The 26,637-nt window shown below is 35.9% G+C and overlaps 1 protein-coding gene across 3 annotated transcripts in view; it reads left to right on the top strand.

Moving 5' to 3' along the window:
• The window catches only part of CRISPLD1 (cysteine rich secretory protein LCCL domain containing 1), a 45,660-nt gene that overhangs the window by 3,627 nt on the left and 15,396 nt on the right, over window positions 1-26,637 (top strand). For all 3 annotated transcript variants that reach the window (XM_049823948.1, XM_049823939.1, XM_049823953.1), the window contains 8 exons: window positions 18,439-18,557; window positions 18,690-18,822; window positions 20,349-20,464; window positions 21,350-21,450; window positions 22,580-22,759; window positions 22,852-22,912; window positions 23,038-23,104; window positions 23,756-23,886. In XM_049823948.1, coding sequence (XP_049679905.1) covers window positions 18,439-18,557; window positions 18,690-18,822; window positions 20,349-20,464; window positions 21,350-21,450; window positions 22,580-22,759; window positions 22,852-22,912; window positions 23,038-23,104; window positions 23,756-23,886 — 908 coding nt within the window. The remainder of the gene's footprint in view (window positions 1-18,438; window positions 18,558-18,689; window positions 18,823-20,348; window positions 20,465-21,349; window positions 21,451-22,579; window positions 22,760-22,851; window positions 22,913-23,037; window positions 23,105-23,755; window positions 23,887-26,637) is intronic.

Here is a 26,637-nt window from a genome sequence, read left to right on the forward strand (position 1 = left end):
GCACTCCACTGCTTGAACAGAAGGAGGAAATGACGGGATTTCTGATTGCACATATATTTTTATGACACAGTTTGTGATTGTGTGATTGTCCACCTTCTTTACTACACGAGGTGTCATAAAGGAATCAGGGCTGTTTTATTGTTTAATAAGAGTGAAATTTGAGTACAAAATTGTAAATGTGGTGTGGAGCCACAGATTGAACAGCAAAGGAGGAACAATAAATGATAGTCCATTAAGGAAGCATGATTTGTCTTGTGCAAAGAGATTCCTTTGGAAAAACTAATATCTGGTCATTATCATAGTGCATAGACGTAAGAAATAAATTACAGAAGCAAACTCCATTCTATCATTTCATAGCTTTTGACAGATACAGCTGTATAAACTATTACTGCTAGCTTTTTGTGCATAATTAAAACAAATGCCTGTTTTGACATTTAATAGTCACTTTATTTTTCTAGATGCATATTAATAACAGGATGGACAAGTCCCACTTTTCCAGATAAAGAAATAAGCACACTTAGATCTGCTTTTCCAAGGGTCTGTCACCTCTGGGTCAGTTTTGTGGATGACAGAAAGTTCAAACACCTAAATTGGTCAAATTAAAACTGTACTTGGCTTTTTTTTGTAAAATAAAGGATGAGAATAAATTTTTAAAAAAAAAAAAAAGTTTCAGCAGACAGACCCATACCACTAAAAAAACCCCTTGCAATGTTATACATTGGGTCTTACCAAAGGTGCGTTCCAGTGCTCTAGCATAGGGAAACAATCCCTCTAGATGTTTGCCTGATGTTTAGAGAGCTAGATAAGTACAGCTGGAATACTTTTGTCCACTTTGGGGGTGCTTTATTAGTATAGACATGCTGGCAAAAAAAATCTCCCGCTGTGGGCACAGTCATGTCACTGTAAGCTGCCCCTTGTACTAGTAAAACCTTTTCCTTGTAAATAGAGCTAGCTCTGCCTATGGAAGTGAAGTTTTGTGTCTTACTGGTGCCTCACTGGTACAACTGTCTCTCTGGTAGGCTGTTGTATAGTTGAAAAGTTTAAGATCTCTAAGGGCTTGGGGCTGGGAGAAGGTATCTGGGGCCTGCATGCTCTCTTTGCACTGTTAAGAGTGTAACAACGAAGCTAAGCTAACAGGGGGCTCTGGCTGAAATGCCTCTGTCCTGCTCCTGCCCCTGGCACGTTTCTAAGTTGATGATGAGACTGATGCAAGGACTTAAAGAATCATATTTTATTTTTTTTTAATTTATTTTTTTAGCTTTTTTTCCAGTCTGAGTCATGAAACCGGCTCCCTACATGGCTGAATCAGATGAGTACCAGTGCTGATAAAAGAGGGTGGGAATGCATAGCTAACGAATGGGAGGGATGAAGACCCACACTTTGGGTAGGAGCTATTGGTTATATGCCTTACTTGCAAAGTCCAGCCTTACCTTTGAGAGAACTGCAGGGCTAATGCCACTTTTTGGTTTAAGTCGTGCAAGGAGAAAAGCTTTTGAGGATGGTCTCCAGCATAGAAGGTCTTGGTTCTATTTAAAAAAAAAAAAAAGAAAACAAAAAGGTTGAATTACTCATTTTCTGTACAGCTGTACACTCTCCCCTTATGCCCTGAAAAAGAAAAAGGGTACTGGGCTATCACAGTTCAGAGACCTAAAGTCACTAGCTGCAGAAAGTTTCACCGTAGATATGTCTAATGAACAGAACGTTCTCGTGGCTTTCTGGCTGAACTCGCCAGATGAAAAGTTCATCTTCTGAAGTACTGTGGCTCTGGTGGTGAGCAATAATAGATTCCTAGGGTAAGAGGATAAGAATAGAGTATGTGAACAGAGAAATCTCTGCAATAAGACCCTCCAACTTCCAGCAAACAGCAGCTTAGGGACTTCCTAAATCTGCTGTTATACTTTTTGTGTCCAATAGTCTTAGATGGAATTTTGTTTTATGAATCTGGATGCTTTTGAGTCCGTTTGTATTCTTTGAATCCATGGCATCAAATTGCAGAGCTCTATAAATTTAATTATGCACTGTGTGAAAAAGTACTTTTTTTGCTTTAAACATGTTCTTTTTTTTTTTGATGCCTTGTTTTTCGTTATTGTAAGAAACAATAATTTCCTCAATGATCACATTTTTTTTCAGCTGAAGAGTACTTACTGCTCTTACTTGAAACCTGTTCTATCTGAAAAGCTATTCCATTTTGTTTTCCTTCTCAATCTGCTATGGTTCTACTGTTTTCCTGTTAATTCAAAGGGAACAAGCCAAACTGTTGATAGTTATGGCATACTGCAAATTGATATAGTTGGGTTTTCTTTCTTTTTTTGGCTTCTTAATAATTTCTAACATTCTTTTACTTTTTGACTGTGGCTAAACCAAAGCTGACATTTTCATAGAGCTATTTACAGTCACTCCAAGATCTTTCCAGTGTGCTAAGAGGTCATTTACTACACTACAATGTATGTAAAGATGGCTGTAATCTCCGGTGATCTCCTCATTATTTTGCATGTGTTCACATTGAATGCTATCTATCATTTTGTCTTCCAATCACTTAGTGGGTCTCCTATCTCTATCTTTTATTTTCCTATCTTGTTTTTAACTATCTTAAGTAGTTAATACCATCTTGCATTCCCTTTTCCTGGGCTATTGTGAAGAAAGTATATAGCAGAGGACCATGGACACATCTTGCCGGGAATTTGAAAAATGATTTTGTATTCTTAAATCTGTTTTCTGTCTTTTATCACTTTTTTCTTTATGTCATGATAGCTTCATTTTATTCATTTATTGATTTTTTTTTTTTTAAAAATAGGAACTTTCTACAAAGCTTAACTGCATTTAATCCTTTTCCACATGTTCTTGACACCTTCAAAGTCTAATATATTTGGGAGGAACTCATATTATCCATATATTTAATATGTTTTTTAACTTGTCCTATGAAATCATCCCAATGGAAGTCAGTTTGTAGTCTGCAGTATCTCAGGATCTATTGGAAGCTTTTTAAAATATTAACACCTACGTGCTGTTTTTTGTTACTGTGGTAATGAGGCCATTATTTTAGGAGAAGTTGTTTACCACACAGGAATTGAGAAGTTTCATGGTCAAGTTCTTCCAGATTCTTGAAGCATATTGTCTAGTCCTGGCAATTTGATGCTATTAATATTTTCAGCTTTATCCAATGTTTCTTAAGTCTGATATGGATCCTCTGACTTGTCTTCTCTCTCTTTCTCTGTATAGAAGGAGTCTGGTGTGCGAACCTGCGTAAGTTCCTCTGTAGGGAACAGCAGTCCAACAAATTCAGTTCACTCCTCTGCAGTGGCCTTATATGACCTTATGACTGCATGTTAGATCATTCCTTCCTAGACCTCTTCCTTCAATGCTGAGAGAGTTTTTGAATTGTCAACATTATGACTTCAGTAGAAAAAAAATAAATCTTTCTTGAGGTTATCATGAGCAGTTTGTTATGAAAATGTATGGCAGATGCATGCTGTGTATATGTTTATCCTGCCATATGCTGTGCACAATTGTTTCCTAGTAAAGAAAGGAGTAAGGAACATTTTCTTTTTGGTGCGCACAAGAATTTAACAGCGCTAGAAAGAGAGCAAAGAGGGATAACAATTCCCTGCTGCCCTTCCAAAGCATCCGAACAACACTTATCGAAGTGTTGTGTAAAATATCATGCTTTCAAATTTTGCACCCTCGACCATTGACATCAGTGTGGCCTTCACACCATGTACACACTTGGGGTACATCCATATGGAAGAGAGATCTGAGCTAGTACTGAAATCTGCAGGCAGTTTGGCCAAAGCAGTGTGCAGTTGAGGCTCTGCTGCTCTACCTTTAAGACAAAAATGGGAACCATTGTGCTTTGTCATATACTTGTCAATGTATGTAATAATCTCAGAATATATAAGGCAATACATTCTTTTTGTGATTAAAATCGTTATTTGGTGAATTGACTTTAGACAACCTTATGCACCCTACTGCCATCAATCCCACCCTTAAGTAAGTATCATACAAGAGACCGTGACCAAATCTGGAAATTGGTACATTGGTTTGTCGTACATTCATGTGGAAGGCCTTATTTAGTGTTATTCAGTTAGAAAGGGTTTTATTGCATTATTAATAAATTCTTACTAGATTGTAAAGTGTTAATAAAACTGAAAGACTTGTTTTAGACACCATAACCCCACAGCTTCCTAGCCTCTTGATCTGTTTTTGGTAAGCATTATTTGTTTGTCATGGACTGAATTTGCAACCCCCCCCCCCCCGATAATTGCATTGGCAACATTGCGCCTTAATAAATCTGAACATATTAATGACAACTGAGGTTTTTTCATTATTATCATGGTCAACACTTTAAAAATAGTCATTATTATTTGGATAGTGGAATTTGTTAGTTCCTTTATATTCCAAACAGTTGTACTCTGCAAAATAAAAGGACCCACCAAGAATAAAATTTACAAAACCAATTTTGATTGATGAATTTATAATGCATTCTACTTTAAACAGTTCTTTTAGTATTCATTCCTTGATTTCATACATATTTTCCCAAACAAATGAGTAAGTCAAATAGTTCATGCAAGATCCTCTTTCCATGTATGTGCCTTTGCTGTACTGGAAAGTGTCTAGGTTCCCAGCTTGATAGATAGCAGTGCATTTCAACCTGGTATTTCTTGGCACCTAGCCACACACTGCATTTTGTGATTACTGTAATTGGAGAACATCAGTATCCTCTAGGGCAAGAAAGTCTTTACTTATTTAATTATTTTTAGTCTTCTTTTGGCCAGATCCTGCCAATAAATGCTAGGATTGTCATTGCAAAGCCCACCGCTTGCTTCTATAAAATTTTATTTTGCAGACCTGGTAAGGAAAATACAATTTTCTAGAGGTACTTTTTAGAAAGTTCTGGTTAGAATAATTTATTCGGTATAGCTGCATGGTTCTTAGGGACAATTATGGATGTGTATCTGGCAGCAGTGTTGGATCCATATTTTGTTCATGGGGAAAAAAAAAAAGAAATATATTTATTCTTACTTTGTGTTGGTATAATACCTCTGAAGATCTTAGTCTGAAAACCTTGATAGTGAAGTGTTGAAAGTGCTGATACCATATAATTCCTTTCAAAACCATGACTGACTGGTGACTTAGGTGGGGTCTTATATTTTGGGAGGCTTGAAGGTTTGCCTTTCCCTTCCAGTAACATCATGAAGACTTCCAAGAAGAAAAAAATTAAGAATGACTGTAAATATTTCTCATTTTTTAGATTTTTCTTATTTTTTCCTCAGGCAAATTCCTGCTGTATTTAAATACAAATCATTGGACTTTGGATCATATGAACCCACTAGCGGATAGAGCTCTTGCATGGATAATAGTAAAATGTTGTTCATGTCATCATAGTGACTGAATAGGGATTTAAACAATTTTTTGGCTATTTTGTGATGCTTTTAGATCCTATGATCTGCATAAGTCTGGATGTAGCAGTTTTTCTGTCTCTATGTCTATCTGTCAGCTCCCAGCTGAGATATTTTGCCTGTAGTATACTTGGGAGAATTGAAACAGCATTAGGAAACATAAAGGAAGGCCTTGTAGTGGACTTAGACATTTTGGTGAATTTTTCTGTGCTGAATAGAAGTGCCCTGTTAAATTTCCTAGGCCTTTCTGACAAAACTTTTTCATGCCTCTGTTTAGTGTATCTATCTTGTCTGTTTTGCCAAAACTCTTCAGGGATGCTTGGTTAAAAACAATTGCCATTCCTTTTGAGCAGAGGACTTTGGTTTGTGGAATCCCTTAAGTGGCTGGAGAGCACTTTGGGTGCCAAGAACAGAGCAGCTCTTTTCAGAGTGAACCTGCCTGCTTTCCCTCTGGTTTTCCACTTTTCTGCTCCACTTCAAAGGTTGGTGGAAGTGCTTCAGCTCCTTTGCCTGTGCTCAAAGGCTACTGACAGTGCATCAAAGAACACAGTGACGTTGACTTATCCTCTTATTCTCTCTGGCAGTTTTAGCAAAGAATTGTGCAATGTGAAGTGGCCAAGAAAGAAAGTGGATAAGTCCACGGTATGACTTTTATTGATGTAATGCCAACAACAACTAAGCAACTCCAAGTAAAGAAACTGAAAGTGGAAAGTAGCAGAAAGGCTCACTGTCTCAAAGTTTAAGGGAGCCTTCCCAAAATAAAATAATTAACAACACAGGGCAGACACTGTTCATCTTTTATTTTTGCTGTCAGAGAACTTCTTCATCCCCCATGTCAAAAAGATTTCAGTAGTAGCAGAATCAGAGCTTAAATACAAAATACGAACTGAACACAGAAAGAATCAATGAGATTTATAAAAGTAACTCCATGTAGCTTGTCATCTTCATGATATCTGCCTGGGAATCTTCTTTAACTTAAGATTTTTTTAATTGAGAAAAAAAGTATTTATTGCTTAACATAATTTCATTGAAATGCTGGATATGAATTCATCCTGTTACCTATAAATATGGTCCTCAGCCTTATATTTGGCATCAGTAGAGTGACTATGATAGTTTAAAAAGTGTGATTCATTAAGGCAACCATCTTCTGTCCATATAGAGAAGGACAATTTTTACTTTATTATGAAGAAAGATAACAGGTTCTTAAAATGAGGCTATTTCACTCATTAAATCCAGAATTTTGGCTGCCTGGTATATATCACAATATATTTGTCCTGAATTCCCTGTTGGATCTCCAAATGGTAAGGAACTCCTTCAATACATTTTCCAACTCTCTTTTTTTAGACTTTATTTTAGCATATTTCTCACAGTAGTGTCAAGTCACATATGATCAATGGGTGCTGTCTGGCAGTAAGTTCAATTCTCTTACGTCAAATAACAGTGGTCACCTTCTAAGAGCATTCACTGTGATACATATTTGAGATACTGCGGCTAATTCCTGTTCAAAGTCCAGGAAATTCTGTAGCATCTCTAAAACTGCTGTATGAAAGCAATCAGTTATACCTAGTTTATCGTGGTAATCACTACTAGGATTTGAGGTAAGGACCTGTGCTTTGGTCAATTTGTGATTAGCTATAAATATTTATGAATACTATTTGTAATGAATGTGTGTAATTCATACTTTGACAATGGATAAAATGCAGAAATCAGGATCAGCTTTTACACTGTTGCTTCTCTTCCGTTCGTGTCAGAATATAGAAGTGAATAGATGATTTTTAGTCATGTTCTAATAGAAAGTCTTTATGCTTTTGAAAGGTAGCAAAGTAAATGTACCGTTTCAGAACACCCTTGGAAAGCTGAATATTCCAGCAAGGTTTTTTTAACGTGCATAGAGTACACACAGAATTAAATGTGATTAGTCATGTCTGCTGGTTCCTATTCCTGGTTTTACTTTTTGAACACAAAAAGCTCAAACACATGAAACTGTAATAGGGAGATACTTCTAAATATTGGTGCAATTTTTTCAGTGTTCGGGAACAATATTTTTGGCCTCATACCTCTTTCCTGTTTCCAGGCAAAAGCCACAGTTTCCCTGCTTTTTACTGTTTTCCAAAAGAGTAGCTGAAACCTCAAGGTCTATTCAGGGATCTCTGCCCAGTTTAAAGCTCTGTAAACGCCAGTCCACAGCATGGTAGCATGTAAGGTCCTTGCCATTCATTTCTAGAGAGGTAGTAGTTCTCCAATGGAAAATGAATGCCTAACTTTCTTAGTAGTAGGAAGTTTAGCAATTCTAGCTGTCCTATCTCTTTGTTCTTAAAGGGTATATCAGTACTAGTTAGTATGGTTCATTTTGTATTTTCAAGGAGAGTTGTCTGGTGTTTCAGTACCCCTGGGTTTTTGTGGTCACTCTGCTGTATACTGTAAAGGACCTTGGACTAGTATGGAGGCCACAATTTTTTTCAAACTCAAATGACTGAAGGTAAGCATCTCAGTTGTGTGCAAGTTACTGACTTTTCAGATGTGCTAATTATCATTAGTTTCCATGGACTTCCTTCAGCAGCCTTGGTACAGATGAAAATGGCTCACCTAAGCATAACTGAAAGCCAAGCCGATGAAAACTGCCAGTGTCAGTTCATCAAGAAGAGATAATGTCAAACCAATCTATTTTATTTTTTTATGACCCAGTAATTAACCAGCATAGTATATCAGAAGGAAGTCGTAGGTGTCATATTTTTGACTCTGGAGACTTTCTGACGCTGTCCACGCCGACATTCTTCCGAGTGAAAATTGACAGAAGCTCCCTGTTAACCTGGCAGAAGATTGAAGGTGTTGACACTGTTGGAACCCGTCCCTTTTTGGTTAAGTACTTAGGTTATGACTTGTGTGAGCAAAGAATACACTTGAAAACTGCAGAATACATTAACATGGGCACAGGTTGGTGTTGTTTTAGAGAACACGATCAAAATGAGAAGAACTTGACAAAAGTAATGGCCTCAGTCAACATGATGAAATTTAACTGCAAGGTATGGAATAAGGAAGAAATCAAACAGGTAAAATACAAGGAATAAAACGTAGAGGTAACACTGCAATAAAATGATGCAGGAGTTGCACTAAGTTAAAAGATAATATGAGGCAGCAATCTTTGAAAGGAGACTTCTCTGTGTGAAACTGGTGAGACCATGTTTGAAATGCAATGTCCACTTTTGCTCATTTTTTAAGAATGGTCTAGCCATTCTAGAGAGAATGAAAGAGATTAATGGGATTGATTATAAACACAGAATATGTGATTTATGAGGAAGATTGAAGGAGTGAAGCAGCTGAATTTTTTTAATCTGGGAAGTAAATAAAGGTTGTTACAGGAAAGAGAGATTTCTTTTTTCTTGGCAATAAAACATCAGCTAGCATTGCAGGGCAGGAGGTTTAAGTTGCATACCAAGGAAATCCTCTTCACTCTTACAATCATAAAACTCCAGAAGAAAATTACAGTAAATATTATTCTGAAACTACTGTTATTAGTTTTAATTTTAAAAATGTAGATAATACACATATATTTGATTCTGGCTCAGTGGAAGAGGCTAGATAGACTACAGTCAAGATCAGTCTCTTGAAGTTATTTTCAGCTGTACCTTTCTGTCATTCTGTGCTGATGGCATGCAGCTGATTTCTAGTTCTTAACTGTATTTCTGGCTTATTTGCCTATGGCATTTCTCATTCTATGTTTCATCTTTCCTTTTTTTTTCCTTCTCAGTGTCATTAGTCTTAAAGAATACAGTGGATTCTACTAAAAAGTAAATAAATACACATACTGTACTGTGGTATTTACTTTACCACTCTCTCCCTATATTTAGAATGTATACAGCAATGAGGTATTTATACTATGCCATGGTAAATGTTTACTTTCAGTGGTGCCCACTGTACTTACTTTTCCATCTTTACTGAGCTTAAATTTTAGCTCTTTTTTTTATCCATATAGTCCCATTCCATATGATTTTTTTCTGCCTTCCTACATATATGAAAGTCTCTCCAATTAAAATGGTATCACTGTCCTCTTTTTTATTTTACTGGAAAATATTTTTTGAGCTACTGAGCTTGCCAGTTCTGTTGCAATACCAGTTGGTATAATTGGTGGACTCACTTATGCTGGTCTGCCTTGGGTGAGAATGTACTTATTTGATTTAACACTCACAGAGCACAAATGGTGAGATTCATCTCACCAAGCTTTTGATGCCTGTGCTGCAGATGCCTGCATTTGAGCCAGTGTCCTTTATAATTAGTAGAGGAAAATAAGAATTTCCAACACATAGTTTATCTCAATTAAAGGTGGGTAGCTAAAATTCTCTCCCTCTATAGATGCTTATTTGTCCATGTAACTGCAAAGGTAATTTAGATAATTAGCTCAGATGTAGGTATCTGCTTTGAGGCTGTTTAAATTCAGAGGAGGATAATCCCACCCTATGTGATTAGTTTGGCTGTTGATGAATTGTAATTTAAGCTGCGGTATCCTCACTGAAACATCAGCTCTTCCATAAGCCGAACAGTGGTTTCAGTCTGCACACTACCTGAACCCCATGTTGACAGAGGTTAAATACCACAACTTGTAGTCCAGTCTGTAAAGTTAAACTCATGTTAGTTGTGGTTTATTTTAACGTGATATGTTGTAAACCAGAAGCATTCAGAAGATCCGTATTGCATGCAACATCCCTGCTGCAAAACTCGTAACCTTCCGGAGTAGAAGACGACTCGGCAGCTAGTCAGTAACTGCTACTACCATTCAGTTTAATCTGCCACCAGGGTTTTAGCTTCAGCTAGTCTAGCGTATGTGGAACATTTGTGAAATGCTGATAGTCCCGTATCTATGTGAATGTCTTTGACGGTGTACTAGGTTTTAACAGGATACTGATGAAGGCAATGACTCTGTTGGCAAGTGGCGTGGTGCAGTAAGAGCAGATTTGTAGAGCAAAAGAATTGGTGCTGAGCACCTGACATTCATGCTGTCTGCATTTCAGGGGTTTTTATTTTGAACTAGGTCTAATCTGTGTGGACTGAATACCCATGAACAAGTGTTAGATGCGCTCCTAGAGCAGACCTCCTGGCATTTTGTCTGGAAGGGATCCAGTTTGTACTGCAAGAGTGGTCTGTGATACACAGTAAGTGCGAGTGATCGGGACTTTCATTTCAAAAGCACACCTCTGATCTAAATTAAAAAAACCCCTAATGCGCTTTGAATTCAGTCATGGTGGTATTGCAACCCAGTCTAAAAGATCAGCATCATATCCTGACTGCTGGCTTCATGAAAGGGAATGTTTTAGATTGTAGATCTTTGTGAACTCTAAGAAATGCAGCAGAAGTAGCATAAATAATCATGATACGCAGATGATATGCAAGTTGTTTTCCAAAGCTGAAACAGGAAGGCACTAGATAAAGTATACAAACCTACTGAGACTGTAAGGCTGAAGTATGTAGAGCTAAATGTTTTCTTCTCTTACTGTGAAATAGGTGCTTCCAGGGGCTGGAAGTTCCTGCTGTACATAGAGGCTCAAATATAAGTTTGAAACAGCAGTTTTACTGTGTGGGTATACTGTTTTGGATAGCAGAAGCATCTGAGCTATAGACCATGCCATCTTGTCAGTTGTAGACTATTCAGAGTAGATGATGAAGTCTAGAGCGGCACTGAGCTTTGAACTATGGGGTTTTGTGTGTGAATGAATTATACCATGGAAGAAACATGCTTCACAGCAATGATACATAAGAAGTTAATGTAGACCATTTCTGTCACATAGGAGAATACAAGAGTAAAAGGGAAGTGGTTATGTTGGTAACTTTCTACAGAGAACTGTATGTCCTCTTGGATAGCTAAGAAGCTGGTTTCCAGCCTCTGGATCTTCTGTTCTGAATGTACATGTTTCATTAGAAGGAAAGATTGTTTGTCATAGAGAGGGGTATTATTGAGAACTTAGTTATATTTGCATGACCTAGGGGTTTTAGGAAGAGTACATTTGGCAAAGTTAAGAGCTTAATCAAGATAGTATCTTGATTAACTATTGAATAAGCACTTTCTTGAGGAAGTCTGCCTTGCGGTATCTTGATCTTGAATATCAGTAAACTCAATTTTACCTATGCCTGTTTTGTTGGGTTTTGGTCATTTCATTCTGAATTTGGAAATTTCTATATAAAACACTGAAACACAATGAGCATCTCTAAAGTTACAGTCAGCACCACCACCCTACCACTCAGCAATCTCTGCCAAATATTTGAGTTTTTCATTTTATTCAACAAAGCACAGACAAGCTCCCATGAATGCCACCAAAAAAAAAAAAAAAATCATTAGAATAATAAAAACATGATTTGTTTCTATAGAGGAAGGTCTGGATTAAAGAATATGCTCACCACTTGGAACTAAACCAGTAGGCAATAATGGGGGCAGGAGGGACATCATCCTTTGCTTTCATGAAAACCTAAATGTCCGAAGTCACTTGTTGCTACAGTCTTCAGAAATATGTGTGTACTCAACACTCCAGCCGTCAGCTGTCAGCATAATGGTACCCAAAACCCTTTTGCTGTTAGCACCATTTAATGTACCAGATGTCTGAATTAGCCATGTGAATCAGAAGAAATGTACACCTGTGTGCTCACAGAGCAAATGTAGACTTGTGGTGATACTATCATCTGTAGCTTAATTAAAATAGTATTTTTTTTTTACTTATATAGTTCATCCTTAAAGCAGATGTGGACAAAAATCTAGGAGAAACTTCAAAGAGATGAAACATCAGATACAGACTGGAATATAAGAGATTTAATGTCTTTCTAGTTAAGACCAGGTCCATAAACTTGTAAAACTGGTACGTGACTTATAAAAGCCATTTACATGACTTGTCATGTAGTCAAAGACTAGTCAAAGTCTGCATATACAAACAGTTATCTGTGAAAGCTGAAATTAGGAAGGATTCAGTGCCTAAGTATAATATGGAAGAGATAATGGAATCAGGCTTCCATAAGCTGAAATTTCTCATTTCAAATGGTGATCACTCATTATTTCCTGTAGATTTGGTGCACAATTATTTGTGTACGCAGAAGGTTAGAAAGCACTGAACCAAAGGCCATCTTGAAAATTTTACTCTGGTAAAATGTAGTTTATGAGTCAGAAAGCTGTATTTGTCATGATAACCCTGTATTCAATAGAATCATGGAAGAAACTATGGCACTGAAGAGGTTGTCGAGCACAAAATGGTACAGCATATACCATTTTCTTAGACTTGAGTATGTATTGATTTGCACCTGTCTTGCCCTCTTATGTCCAAAGCAGAAAAGTACAACCTGCATTTCTCAAGCCAGGTGCAGATGTGAGCTTGCTCTACATGAGAAGGGAAAGAGAGCTACGTAACTTGGTAGCTACATCCACTTTGACATCATGAGTGCTGATGGACAAGAGGGCAAAAAACCTCTTGAGTTTCTCCTCATCTTTGCAGTAGCGCTGTGTCTTCCAGTTGCTAGGTAACATCTTTTGGTCTTGATAATTAGCATCACTGAGTGATCTTCTCTTGCAAGTGAAAAATGTAAGATTTGAAAAGTAGAAGGATATTTTTCAATTTAAGACATGCTAGCAACTCCTTTTACATTTGTTGCTACTCTAACAGAGTCCTGTGAAACAAAAGAAATAGCTTCAAGTAGGTTTGTGTTGCTGGGCAGTTGGTGATGTGTTCAGTGTCTACCTGTCTATCTCAATGTAGAAAACCAACCCTGATGATGATCACTTACCCAAAAGGTAGACCACATGTAGTTTTCTGACAATGTGAGCAATACTTTTTCTTGATAAACAGGTTGAATTACCTTGCACGTAGTATCAAACAATTGGCAGCCAAGAAGTTTGTCAGACTGCTGCGTAGTTGCACTTCCATCTTCTTGTGGTCCCATCAGCACCCTGTATTTATCAAAGAAATCTGATAGTGCAAAGTCATTGAAACCTAGTCATGTCAGAGCATGAATGAGGGAACTAGTGGATGAGGAATCAGATGCCACACACACCTCCATTTCAAAAGACCGTAGTCACCCTTTTTATGAAAAGAAATAACTTCCTGTATTTTCAAGTAATGGTGTTTGAAGAGTTTATTCATCCTTCATTAAGCAAAAGGATCCTTGCCTACAGCTATGCAGAGATTTCTTTTGAACTTTTTCTGTACCAATTTTTTCAAAGAGTTAAGGTGTTTTAGCAGTGTCCTTAGTTTAAATCTGTAAAATACCAGCTGCTGATGATAAATGTTGTGGAAGAACTTTTTGACTTAAGTTTAAAGCATCAGAACTATGTCAGGTCAGTATATATTTCAGTAGCAAGATTTTAATATCACTAATGATGATGTGGTTAAAGTATGAGAAATGCCTACTCCTGATAGGACGTAAAATACCTATGTTGCTGTGACTCTTAATATTCTTCCACTTCTATTCTGGCTTTTTTTAAAATGCCAAGCACCTTGGCATTTTAAAGATTCACTAATTAGTTCTATATTTGTTTGAAGTTCTTCGTTGTGTAACTTGCTCTGAATGGTCATTTTTATGTTTTTGGAAACCTTTCCTTATATATTGCTTTCCTGCCTTTATCTTTTTTCTTCACTGCTTTAAGGAAGAAGGGAACACTAGGAGAACAAAAGCCTTTTGAATTTCATGAAATGAAACATGAAAACATATGTGTCTATCTTTCTTTGTATATGGAGTTGCTTTCATTGTTTGAAGCCAAAAGCTGGCCATCATGTAAGTGAAACTAGGGAATGCTGTTAAGAGCACAGGAACAAAACTCCTATTCCAGTAAGCAGGTAGATTTTTTTATACTTATACAGATTATTTTACGTTTGTTTCATTTAGCCTGCTATGTGAGCAAACACAGAACAAATATGATAACATGCATTATATTTAGAGCTAATCTGACTGGATTAGTATGAAAATACTTTAAAATTAACAGCCTTTTAATCCTTAGAATTAACATACACAGTTTTTCTTCATATAACTTCAACCAGAATAATTAATTTAGGAGGGAAATTTGGATCTCCTATTTTAACTACTGGAAGAGGACAAAAATCAATGTGTCATGACTAAGGTAAAGCAGCTTCTTCCTCTTCTTGATCCAGTCTGAAGCAATGTTTAGGCAAGTTGGCAAAGAAGTACAAAATCTTTTGAATTGTTTAAGTTCCAACTACATGTAACTGTAGAAATTACCTTTAAAAATACCTTTAAGCTAATTTACTCTGTTACCTGTGATATGGGATTGCAGTCTGTCAGATTTCTTTTATAAGTGTTTCATTTGTTTTCAGAAATTCTGTACCTGTTCATGATGTTATTAGCACCTGTGTAAAAGTTTTGCATCACTGGAATAGTCAGATAAAAATGTAAGATAACATTTTCCAAAGAACTGTGTCAGGGATTAGGATGTCAGTTTCCCCTTTTTTTATTAAAAATCGTTAGAGTGATCCTGGAGATTGACAGACTATTAATTTGGAGTTGTTTTGTATTGCTTCTTTCTTGGTAGGGGTTGGAGACCCCAAGTAACAGTGACTTCTAATCCCTTCTACCTTTTTTTTTTTTTCCCACTGGCTTTAGGAGTGTTTTATTCCTTTTTTTCCATTGAAAGTCTCTGGCAATCAAGAAAGTGACTTGGATCTCAAGGAAATTTTTTTGAACTGGGACATTGGGTCATTTCTCCCAGAATATTTCATAAATTTGATGTAACATAGGAGAGGTTTTATTTTCAATCTAACTTCGATTACCAGACACTTCAGGAAGTGGTAGCTTTGATGAGAAAATGAGACAGCTGGACAATGAATACTGCAATTAAAGAGGTTGTTTCCTAAGTGCAATTTACACTTGACAGATTTTTTATATCTGAGTATGTAATGCTTTTAGTATTTACTCCATCACACCCCAAACCAATAATTAAATAATCAAAATGAAGAAGAAATTAAGCTATATCCTGCTAATCGACTTGGTGTTCCTCCATACTATGGACTGCAATTTGGCACTGAGATACCTGAAGTAGCTTTGAAATAACAGGCTCCATTAGCAACAATAACCATTGTATATTTGAGCACATTTGAACTCAAATATAGTCTTGATGAAGAAGAGGCAGTGTTAAGTTGTACTGTAGGTTGATATTTTTCATGACCTCTTCTTATCCAAAAAACCCCCTGGATCAAACTAAACATTGGCTGGCAGGACAATAGGCAGTGTTTTCTGATGACAAAATATGCTAGATATATGTGCATAATATCCATGCGAGGTAGTTTTTATATCTGGCTTTAAAAACAAGGGGTTTAGGTGTTAAAGGTTGAGGAACAAATGAATGAGTCCTTTCTTCTGTGGCACACGGAGAGCTTTTCCTGAACAGCTGACTGTTCTGAAGTGACTTTGTTGTGTGGTACATGCACTGGGGAGAAAAGCAAGACATGTCACATCGTTTGCTGCAAACCCAAAATATATTTTGACACATGATTCACGTTTCACAACATGTTGAAGTTGGGGTTATCCGTTGATTGATTAGCCTACTGTGTGTTTGGGTTATGCAGTATGATTGGGTGAATTCAGTCTGTACACAGAAGCAAATATTTACTGTAAGATTTCTGATTATTTTTATCATAAACCTTTTTATTTACCACTTTTCATCAGAATTTTAGTGTATGAAATGTGTTCTGTGACACTGTGTGCATTTTTTTATAAAAAGATACCAGTCTTTTAATGCTTGTATTTAAATTCTGATATATGAGACAGTTCCTATGAGATAGTATCACAGACATTTTATAAAGGTACTGAAATATGAATTAATCAAGTTTTAAAACTCATATTCTTTCTCCAGTGTTATAAAGATTAGATTGCTAAAGCTGTTTTTAGAGAAAATGGGGGAGGCTTTACAAGAGAATATATTGTGGCATTCTGAGGTTCACAAGAGCTACAAGAAATTTTAGCTGGCTTTGGAAGTGGGAAGTTTTAAAAGTGAGCAGGTGCCTGTGTTTTGGTCTAGTGTAAGTCTAATTTACTCTAAATTTGTATTTCAGAATCCAGTTGGTAAAACCATTCTTAACAGCAATTATTTGGGAAATATGTTAACTTTATGACATGTTCATATTCAGAGCTAAATCTTAAGTATTACAAGATTTTGAGGCGACTTAATGTCATAACAATATATGCAACTAAGACAAACTGTAGTGGCCTTTGTTTTAAAAACTGACAGTCTCATGATTCTATTGTAGAATGATCAAGCAATTGTACTACAATTTATAAGAATAAATTATATATGTGGAAAAAGTGTGTTACTCTGATTTTTACAATGGGTACAATAGGAAGAAGAACCATCTACGATGGTGTGACAAGGAAAGGGAAGAGGAAAAGATTTATACAAACTGTCTTATAAAACTTTCTGATTTAAGATTAGAATGTTTTCTTATGGCAATTAAAGAATGCTATGGCTTATGACATTGACATACTGGCCCAGTAGGATGAATAGAAAATTCCTACTGTTTCCTAAAGTCTGGGTTTTGTATCCGTATTTGGGCTAAAAGCTTTATTCTTTCATTACTATACTGTTAGAGTAATTCTGTCAAAATAAATGTTGCATTTGGGGAGTCAAAATGTACCCTGTAAATTTCTTACTTGCTGATGATATTAATAACAGACAAAATGGAATGCAATGCATTAGAGACTTATGAAGAAAAAAACTAAGAACAGATATTCTAGGATTAAACTGAGTGATATTAAAGTCTTTACATAATCATGGTCTTGCATAACCAAGGACATATTTGTTTTTAATGAGTAATCTAATTAATAAGGTGAAAACTGCATGTCAAAATCAAAAGAAAAATAAATTCTAGCACATGGAATTTGTCTGTTATGTTTGTGTATTCTTTGGCTGTGTTAAGGAGTTTTTTACCTTTAATCTGTGCCAAAAATTTGTAGACATGATCTCCAATGTCTGCATGGGAATTTGGGTTTGGAAATACTGAATTACTGTTATTTAGATAACACAGTCTCACTCTATGAAACTTAGTCTGAACTTATGATGAAATAATTGAGGTTCTATCAAGAGATGTGTTTTCTTCCTGGAAATATTTCAGTTTCCTAACCCGAGCATTGGTATCAGAGAGTCAGGTATCTGGAAACTATTTCTGCAACTATCAGGAGATTTAAGAAGTCAAGCAGCGGTATGGATACTTTGCACAAGAGGGACCACTTTGAGCAAACTCCAGCTTAGTGCAGTAAGAACTATACATACACAGTATGGTATAATGTCTTTCAAGAGGAGTGGGTTTTAGTATGCTTTTGAAAGAAAGAGACTTGCATTTGCCTTTCAGCTACAAGCCTATTCTTTCTTGTCCCTTAAAGAATAAAAAATAAGGATAACAATTGTGATAAACAATAATTCATAATTTTTTTCTTTAACTTTTCCTAAGCATGCCTCTTACTAACATGAATGCTTCCTTTTTTGCCAGCCTAGCCATAAAATCAATGAATGACAACCTTACTCTAGCTTTCTTATTTTGTGTTTGCACTGTGTATTATTTTTAAAAAGGTGATTATAGAAAAAGAAGAGAAAATTGCTTTCACTTCAGATAAACTATTGGTTTAGAGGAAGTAAAGCCTTACGTTGAAAGTGTGTTGGATAATACACTTTTGGCTAAAAAAGTGCCTATTACTAAAAAGAAATCTCACAAGACAGAAAATGCACTTAATTTAGCTTGGAAAGTTGAACTAAGCCTTTCAGTTTCATATTTGTGCTTTATTCACTGTGGCATGGCTGCACATGCTTTCTAAAGGGAGTGCTGTGAAGGGATTAAAACGTTTTTTTCTCTTGGTGAAAACGTTTTTCTTTCTTATGTAACACAAATGGGGCATACAATTGTCAAGTCTCACTTTTTCTTCAGTCTTCTGCCCCAGTAACAGAAGCTTTAAAAATGGACGATCTTTTTTTTTTTATTTTTTTATTTTTTTTTTTTTTTTTTTTATTTAGTATGAGATATACACCAAGTATTTCTAAGGAGGTGTCCCTTTCTTTTCTTTCAAATTGCAGACATGGGACACCGAACTGGAGAGATCTGCAGAGTCGTGGGCTGAAACCTGTCTATGGGAGCATGGGCCTGCAAGCCTTCTTCCATCAATTGGACAGAATTTGGGGGCACACTGGGGCAGGTAGTTTAAGATACTGTTTTATACTATATATTTTTTATTTAAGTCTTAACAGAATTTGTTTGTTACTTAAAGGAAGAATGATAGAAGCTGCAACTTTTGAACGATCTAATAGACTACTACTGGCTTTCATAGGTACAGACCTCCAACATTTCATGTCCAAGCATGGTATGATGAAGTGAGAGATTTCACGTATCCCCATCCTCATGAATGCAACCCATATTGTCCTTACAAATGCTCTGGTCCTGTTTGTACACATTACACACAGGTATGTAGGTGGGTTTGGTTTTTGTCAGCTATGGAGAAGAGTGGTTGAGACCTCCAGTTAGGTTGCTGTATGACACGTAGAACATATTAATCTTGCAGCATAGACCATAGCACTAAACCACAAAAGGGGCTGCTTGTTATTAGACTCCATAGTTAAAAGCATTGGGTATCGGTGACATAGAGTAGGGTTTTCATGTGAATCTTTAGATTTCATCCTCATAAATATCACTTCCTTAACAGGACTAAGGAAGAAGCTTACAAAACCCAGCATTAAATTGAGTGCTACTGCTCAGTGCACTTTGCATAATCTAGTCTCTGTGCTGGTATGCTGGTAGTCCTTTCTGTAATATGCTGAAGAAACAGCACAGTTAGAAAAAAAAAAAGTTTTCTTAGGTGAATTCCTCAGATTAAAAAACAGTTTTTAACATGTTGCTTTAACTTCAGCAAGGTTTTGAAATTGCATAAGAACTAATTTATTTGGTACTTCTGAACTCTGTGTATCTAGCCTGAATTTTTCCAGAGGGGACCAGTCATGTTTTCAGTGAATGGGACATACATGATCCTCAGATTATACTAAAATCCCTATAGAATTTTCAATATAATATTAGAAAACTTCTAAATTATTAATTTTTAAACATTTTTTTCTGTTTACTAGCACTATTTCCCATTGTATCTAATCTCAAGACTCAGTTACCTCCATATTCTTATTTACCATTTCTGTAAAAATACCTTTAATTACACTTATCCATTACATGCAAAATCTACAATACATATATATAGTTCTTTGTGGTACTAATTCTTCACAGTACCTATCTCTTTCAACTCCTGTATCCTGCTGGAACTACACAGTTGGCTTATCTTGAATTTATAAAAGTTTAACACCTGTCATATTTGTCTAATTTGAACGTTCCAGCCTTTGTCATTCAGATCATTTTGAGATCTGCAATGAAAATTGTTTCAACAGATGAGTAAAGGAGCACAGCCACCTCAGATTGCAATGAGAGGAAAGCATATTAATTTAGAATCCATGACTTGAGTCTTTTCAGTGTGTGAGTTTTTTTGTGAATAGTTTTATTGTTTATGTTATCTCCTTTCACTGCTGACAAATATCTATTCTCTCAGTCTTACTAATCTAAACCCTTCTGGGTCCTTAGGTTGTGCTGAGAACTCCAGGGCACAGGAACCTAACATCTAACTCACGATTATCTATTAATTGTAATTCCAAGAATCAGTTCTTCGGATCATGTTTTATAGATATTTTGCTACGCTTCCAAATATATGCTTAGACCATTTACATAAAATAAGAGCCGTATCTTTTGTATCAAGGTAAAGCTTTTCTTTCTAATAAGGATATAACTGCATGGCCTTTTGGACATTGTAATTAGGTCACTTCAACCCATTTATAACAGAGGGGAATGTAACATCATTTTTGCAATTTGAGTTTTATATGTTTAAGTTTGGAGACAGTTTTGATTTTATGTTAATCAGCTTTGGTTTTCACATGTCTTTCTCTTTCCTTTTCCATAGGTTGTTTGGGCTACAAGTAGCAGAATCGGTTGTGCAATAAATTTGTGTCATAACATGAACATCTGGGGACAGATTTGGCCAAAGGCAGTCTATCTTGTATGCAATTATTCTCCTAAGTAAGTAGGCTGACACCCAAAAATATCTTGAGGGGGCAAGGTGCTTTATAATAACCCAGGAAACAATCTGAAAAGAAATCAGTCTGGGTTTTCTATTTTTTGTACTGTTACAAAGTAGAGCGTTGTTCCCAAGGCAGCCTTTGGCTGTACAAATACTCTTGTGATTTTCTAGAGCTTCAGTTTTCTGGCCTGTGTTTTAGCATACAACATCAGAGATCTTTGTTGTAGTGTCTGAAAATTAAATGTATCTCCCCATTGTGTCTTTAAGGAATGTGTACTATGAAGCCCATGGTTAAGATCAAATTCTATAGGATATTCTATTTAGGAGAGCAGAGCCTGTTCTCATGTAATTGAGGAATTTAGTCTTATGGTGCTATGCCAATCTGAAAAGATCTTATAGCAGCTTATGGCAGTACTTAAGGTTTTTTTTCATGGACTTTTCAGTTACTTCCTGTGCATTTGGTATAGAATCATAGAATCATTTAGGTTAGAAAAGACCTTTAAGATCATCAAGTCCAATCTTTAACCTAACACTGCCAAGTCCACCACTAAGCCATGTCCCTAAGCGCCACACCTACACGTCTTTTGAATACCTCCAGGGATGGTGACTCCACCACTTCCCTGGGCAGCCTGTTCCAGTGCTTGATAATCCTTTCAGTGAAGAAATTTTTCCTGATATCCCATCGAAACCTCCTTTGGTGCCACTTGAGGCCATTTCCTCTCATCCTATCGCTTGTTTCTTGGGAATATCAAAACAATGTTATTGTCCTAAGTGTCTGATGGTTTTCATCATTTGTTTGTTCACATATTAAATGCTGTTTAATGTTCATATGTTAATTTATTAAGGCATGTTTTGCTATTTTTTTTTTTTTTTTCCGTGTAAAGGGGTAACTGGTGGGGTCATGCTCCTTATAAACCTGGCCGTCCTTGTTCTGCATGTCCCCCTAGTTTTGGAGGAGGTTGCAGAGAAAATCTTTGTTACAGAGGTATGTACTATTTCAACAGTACAACTATAAATGGGAAGAGACATGTAACCTTTCTTTTGCTTTCTTTCCTCATTATGCTTTAACATAGTGGACTAGAATATATTACGCATGTGCCCAAAAACCTGGTAGGGTCCTACTTTACTATGATGAATGAGATAATGTACTTAAGGTACATGAGGCGGAGCCTGACCAGAGGGAGTGGAGTGTACTGAACTCTTGCTGATTTAAGTGCCAGCTGAGGTCTTCTAGTACACAAAGATGTAGGCTGTTGCTGGGTGCTATTTGTATGCCTTTTTGTAATAATAGTGCAAGTCTATGCAGTCGTTTATTTATAGGGAAAAGTTATCTCAGTGGCATAGCCATGTGCATTACTATAAGAAGAATCAAGAACTAGACTAGAAGACATTAGTAATTAAACAAAATATCAGCTGGGATCATTATTAACTTCTTACAATTTTCATAATTCTAGTCATATTTTATAGCATTGAAACACAGCATGTTATGAAGCTGCTATTTCTTTTTGGTTTACTCTGTGTACAAGTAATTAAGCAATTTTTGTTAGTAACTTCTGAAATTTCTTATGGACCATAAAATCTGCACAAGTCTGCCTAAATATCTTCCTTATGGTTCTTGCTTAAATAAGAAATGTAGATTCAGTGATGAGTATTTCAAAATTATTTTCATTATGTATGAATAGAAAGACCTCATTTTCAGGTGTATGTTTTTATGAAATCAGCTTCTTTAGTTACAAGTCACCTATGAAGTTGGTGAAGCTATTCCAATGTATAATAGAAATATCATCTTTGTTCTACTGGTTTTCTGATAGCATAAAGATACTAAACCAGGATTGTTAAGAGCATTTTCATACACATTTAGTTCTGCTGCTGTGCTAGAAAAAAAATCTACCTTTTATCAGCATCAGAAACATATTTGAGATGTATTATTAATCTTGAGTTCTTCAACTTATGAAGCAGTGGAAAGTTTTCCTTGGTTTCTTGCTTGTATTCATACACCATTTTATGAGAGCAAAGCCATGTTACCAAAACATGGTAAAGGATTTATATTCCACAAACACTGATTTATTTTTTTTTTCCTGCGAGATTATTTTTTTTCCCATTTTCTGAAACAGAGGATTCAGAAAGGCCTTATTCTCCCCACGAACCAGAAGAGGAAACCAATGAGATTGAACGGCAGCGATCCAAAGCCCAGGATGCAACGGTGCAAAGCTGGCCAAGAACTCATTCACCTTCAGGCTCCACAGGCACTGATGACAGTGAGAAAAATGAAGTAATAAGCACACAGCAAATGTGTAAGGAATCTATCTTATTTGCAAGTGGTCAAAAAATTTGAATTACATAGTATCAAATTCATTGCAGTGAAATTGCTTTTTGCTTGTTTTAGCTCAGATTGTTTCATGTGAAGTAAGGCTAAGAGATCAGTGCAAAGGAACAACTTGCAATAGGTATGGTAAATTTTACAGTTGTCATTCTGAGATTATTCTAAAAGGCTTTATTTGTATGTGAGCTGCAATATTTTCCCTTTTTGTAGTCCCAGGATTTAAGACCAAGTTGTATTTTATTTTCTTAGGTATGAATGTCCTGCTGGCTGTTTGGATAGCAAAGCCAAAGTTATTGGAAGTGTACATTATGAAATGGTAAATATTTTTAAATTAGATTTTGTATCAGTAGAATGTTTAATGACATGTCTTTTCTATTGGAATACTAGTTAAAATAATATTAAAAATTGATTTTTAAGAAGTCAATATTCACCAAAAATAAAAGCCTACACCAAATGTTTAAGAGAGCATCAGATGATCTAAGTTTGCTTCTGCTATTCTGCATGTACTGTCCGAATGTACTTCATGCTTCTTATACATGCACAGAAGTAGAATTTTTGTGTCCACATACTTGCATGTAAACATATGAAGATGAGACTTAAGGAGAAATATAGCAGTTGGTGGGTACAGTCATATAAATTGTTTCAGTAAGATAGACCTACTTGTGTAAACTTAATGCTAACTGAAAATACATAATTTATTCTATAGAACTGAAAAACAGTAGAGGAAATAATAGCTACTGTAAACAAGTATACTGTAAATGAGTATAGTTTATCTCTAAGTAAGGGAAAGTCGTGTTTTCTTCATTTGAAATAATACCTACGTAGACCACATCAAACTTAATAGACTACCTACCAAGTTTTTAATGACACATTGTAATTAAAACCTGGGTTTTTTCCACAAATAAATTACAATGTAAAATAGTGGGTTTGTCTGACATGGAACTGCTTCTCCTACTCTGTTTTTCAGCAATCCAGTATTTGTAAAGCTGCCATACATTATGGCATCCTAGACAATGAAGGTGGTTGGGTTGATGTCACTAGACAAGGAAGGAAAAATTACTTTATCAAGTCTTACAGAAATGGCATTCAGTCAGTTGGGTAAGTTTTCTTAAAATTAAATGGTATGGAAAGGTTTTCACCAGTTTCTTTTTATTTCATACAAAATATGTCACAGTAATAACATTTTGTTCATACTTTTTATCATAAAGAATATGAAAATGCTGTAAAAAGGCATGTGGATATACAGGTATTGTATCCATTCTGAAACTTTAGCCAGTGTTTAATGGTGGAGAGAAGTGATCCAATAATGATGCGAAGGAAGGTGAAATAATTTACAAAATCACCTGGGCAGTAAGTTAGAATTTGTAGTTAAATAATCTCAATATTTGGAATATTCAGTTAATTCATTTGTATGTGTATATATTTATTGTAGAAAACTAGTACATACTGGCACCGAAGTAGCTTGTTTTACATGTTTTGGACAAAGCTGGTAATATTTCCAGGGTTGGACCATGGACACAGCAATCTGTGACAGCTAACAAGGCAATAATCTTACAAGTTTGTGTTTGGAAGTGACCATCTTGTACTGTGCATATGAACTGTATGAATAGAGTAGAAATTACACCTCTTCCTATATGTTTGATAGTTTCAGCACAATTCCGCAATTTACATATGATATTTTGCACCAATATTTTGCAAAATTTCTGCATTGGCCAGTGATGGAATAATACTGCATACTGTGGAAACTTCATTTGGAGGTGTACTACACTGTTCAGGTGCTTGCCCCAAGGCTGATATATGAAAACAGATCCAAATACTTGTTGACATGCTAAAAGAAAAACCCGAAAAACAGTGCATAGAAGTGGAGAATACTTGTCTGTTTCCATATGTAATTATCCAATGATAGGACAATGTCAATATTAGTATGTTTGAATCTTAAGATATTAATATTTGCAATTACACTTCACTATATCATAATGTATTCTGCAGAGCTGTACATTGCTATCCTTATTTCGGTCTATAGTTAGTATATGTGTAATAGTAGCATGTGTGTAATAGTTAATGTAGGAGTAATATCAACCTGAAAGAAAACTGAATTTTGCTGAGTGATATATTTGGCTTAGGTGTGAACCCAAGGGTAAGGAAATGAGTAATCCTTAGAGGCTGTGCTCTCACTCTGTGCTGTGCGAACGAATGCCACATGCTGTGACACCTGTCATAATTTCTCTTTTCAACAGATTTACGTAATCCAGGATAGAGAGAAACATTGACCAGGTAGACTAAATTCAGTGGTCTATAATTTGGGCTACCTGGGTAGCACTTAAGGCATGGATAGCAATCTGTTTCTTTGGATCATCTGATGATCTGACTGTGGTTTAAGTTACCCTACCTAAAAATCTCTTTTTTAAATGCTCTGAGACAAGGAAGTAAATCTTGATTATATAAATACTAACATATTAGAAGCCAGCTTTCTTGCAAATATAGGAGTAGTTAAACTGTAGAAAATCTTCAAACTAGAAGGAACTTATTTCCCATGACTTGAAATCTATGTGTTTCTGTGCTGTATGAGACAAAATTGTATGAGTGTCCAGTTTACAGAGCGTGTTTAGCACCTATCCTCTGAGAATCAGAACTCAGAGTGAGGTTTTAACACTGGGTTTTGTTTGCTATGGGCATGGATAATTGTATCATTGCTGAACAGTAATGGCCATTTTGGTTTTGGTTCTATGATTCAGGTGTTGTAAAAAAAATTAGATGCCTTATAAATAAAAGACTGTTAGAGGACCATATCTATATCTTCCTATCTACAAGTATATTTCAGGAAACTCCTGCTGCCACGTTTGCACACAGATGACATAATTCTTCATTAATGTCCTATAGTATTTAGGACATCACCTTTTAGAGTGAATTTACAACATATTGTAATCAGGCATGAGCTTCATAAGTCAGCCTATAAATCAAAGTCTTTGGGATAAATAAATACAATTTACCAAAGTTCAGCCTTCAAAAGGTCCATCAATAAGGCTGGGGATACCTTGCCGCTACCTGACTCTCACCAGTGTCTCTAGGTGGAGCCTTGCATAGACTACGTATCTAGTCAATGAACAGATGAAATGAAGTAGATCTCGCCTCTAATGCATATTGCAAAACAGAAAGACAAAAAAAGGAATGTCAGTGCAACATACAGCAAACTTCCTAATCTTCAGCTCCTTTGATTTATAATGAGGATTGCTAATACAGATGTTTTTTCAACTGTTGCATTTTCATAGTATAGGATACCATTTTTAACAATATCTCAATAAGCTAATTGACAGCAGAATACAGTGAACTCTTCCCACATCAGTGTTGGACAATGCTAGGGCAACAGAAGTATGAGCTAACTCATTGGAATCCAATAAATGAGCAAATATGAAATTGGTGGGCCATATAGCCAAATAAACCAACGCAAGCAAACAGTTTCTGAATACAAATTGCAGTGCTGTGGAGCACACAGAGTAATTTGCCCCAAAGGTGAATAGGGAGTAATTTCCTTGGTGCTTTTTTTAAATAATAAATAACTTTATGGGTGCCAAAAGCATCATCAGGTTCTTTGTTACAGATGAAAAATATTAGAATCAGAGGCATAGCCAATGAGTTAAAAGAGAAATAAAGAGGAGGAAAATAGGAGATAAAGAGGATTAAAATAGAAGTGTTCATCAATTTTAATGTAACAACAGAATATATATACCTGACTTTATATAAACAACAGGAAATAGATACATCTGGGTACCATATAATTACTGAAAAAAACAGACTGTTACGTGTTATACTGGGGTTTTAGTGATACTGCTGATAATTGAACATAGTCAT

The sequence above is a fragment of the Accipiter gentilis genome, chromosome 2, assembly GCF_929443795.1.
Source record: "Accipiter gentilis chromosome 2, bAccGen1.1, whole genome shotgun sequence".
Taxonomy (NCBI): Eukaryota; Metazoa; Chordata; class Aves; order Accipitriformes; family Accipitridae; genus Astur; species Astur gentilis.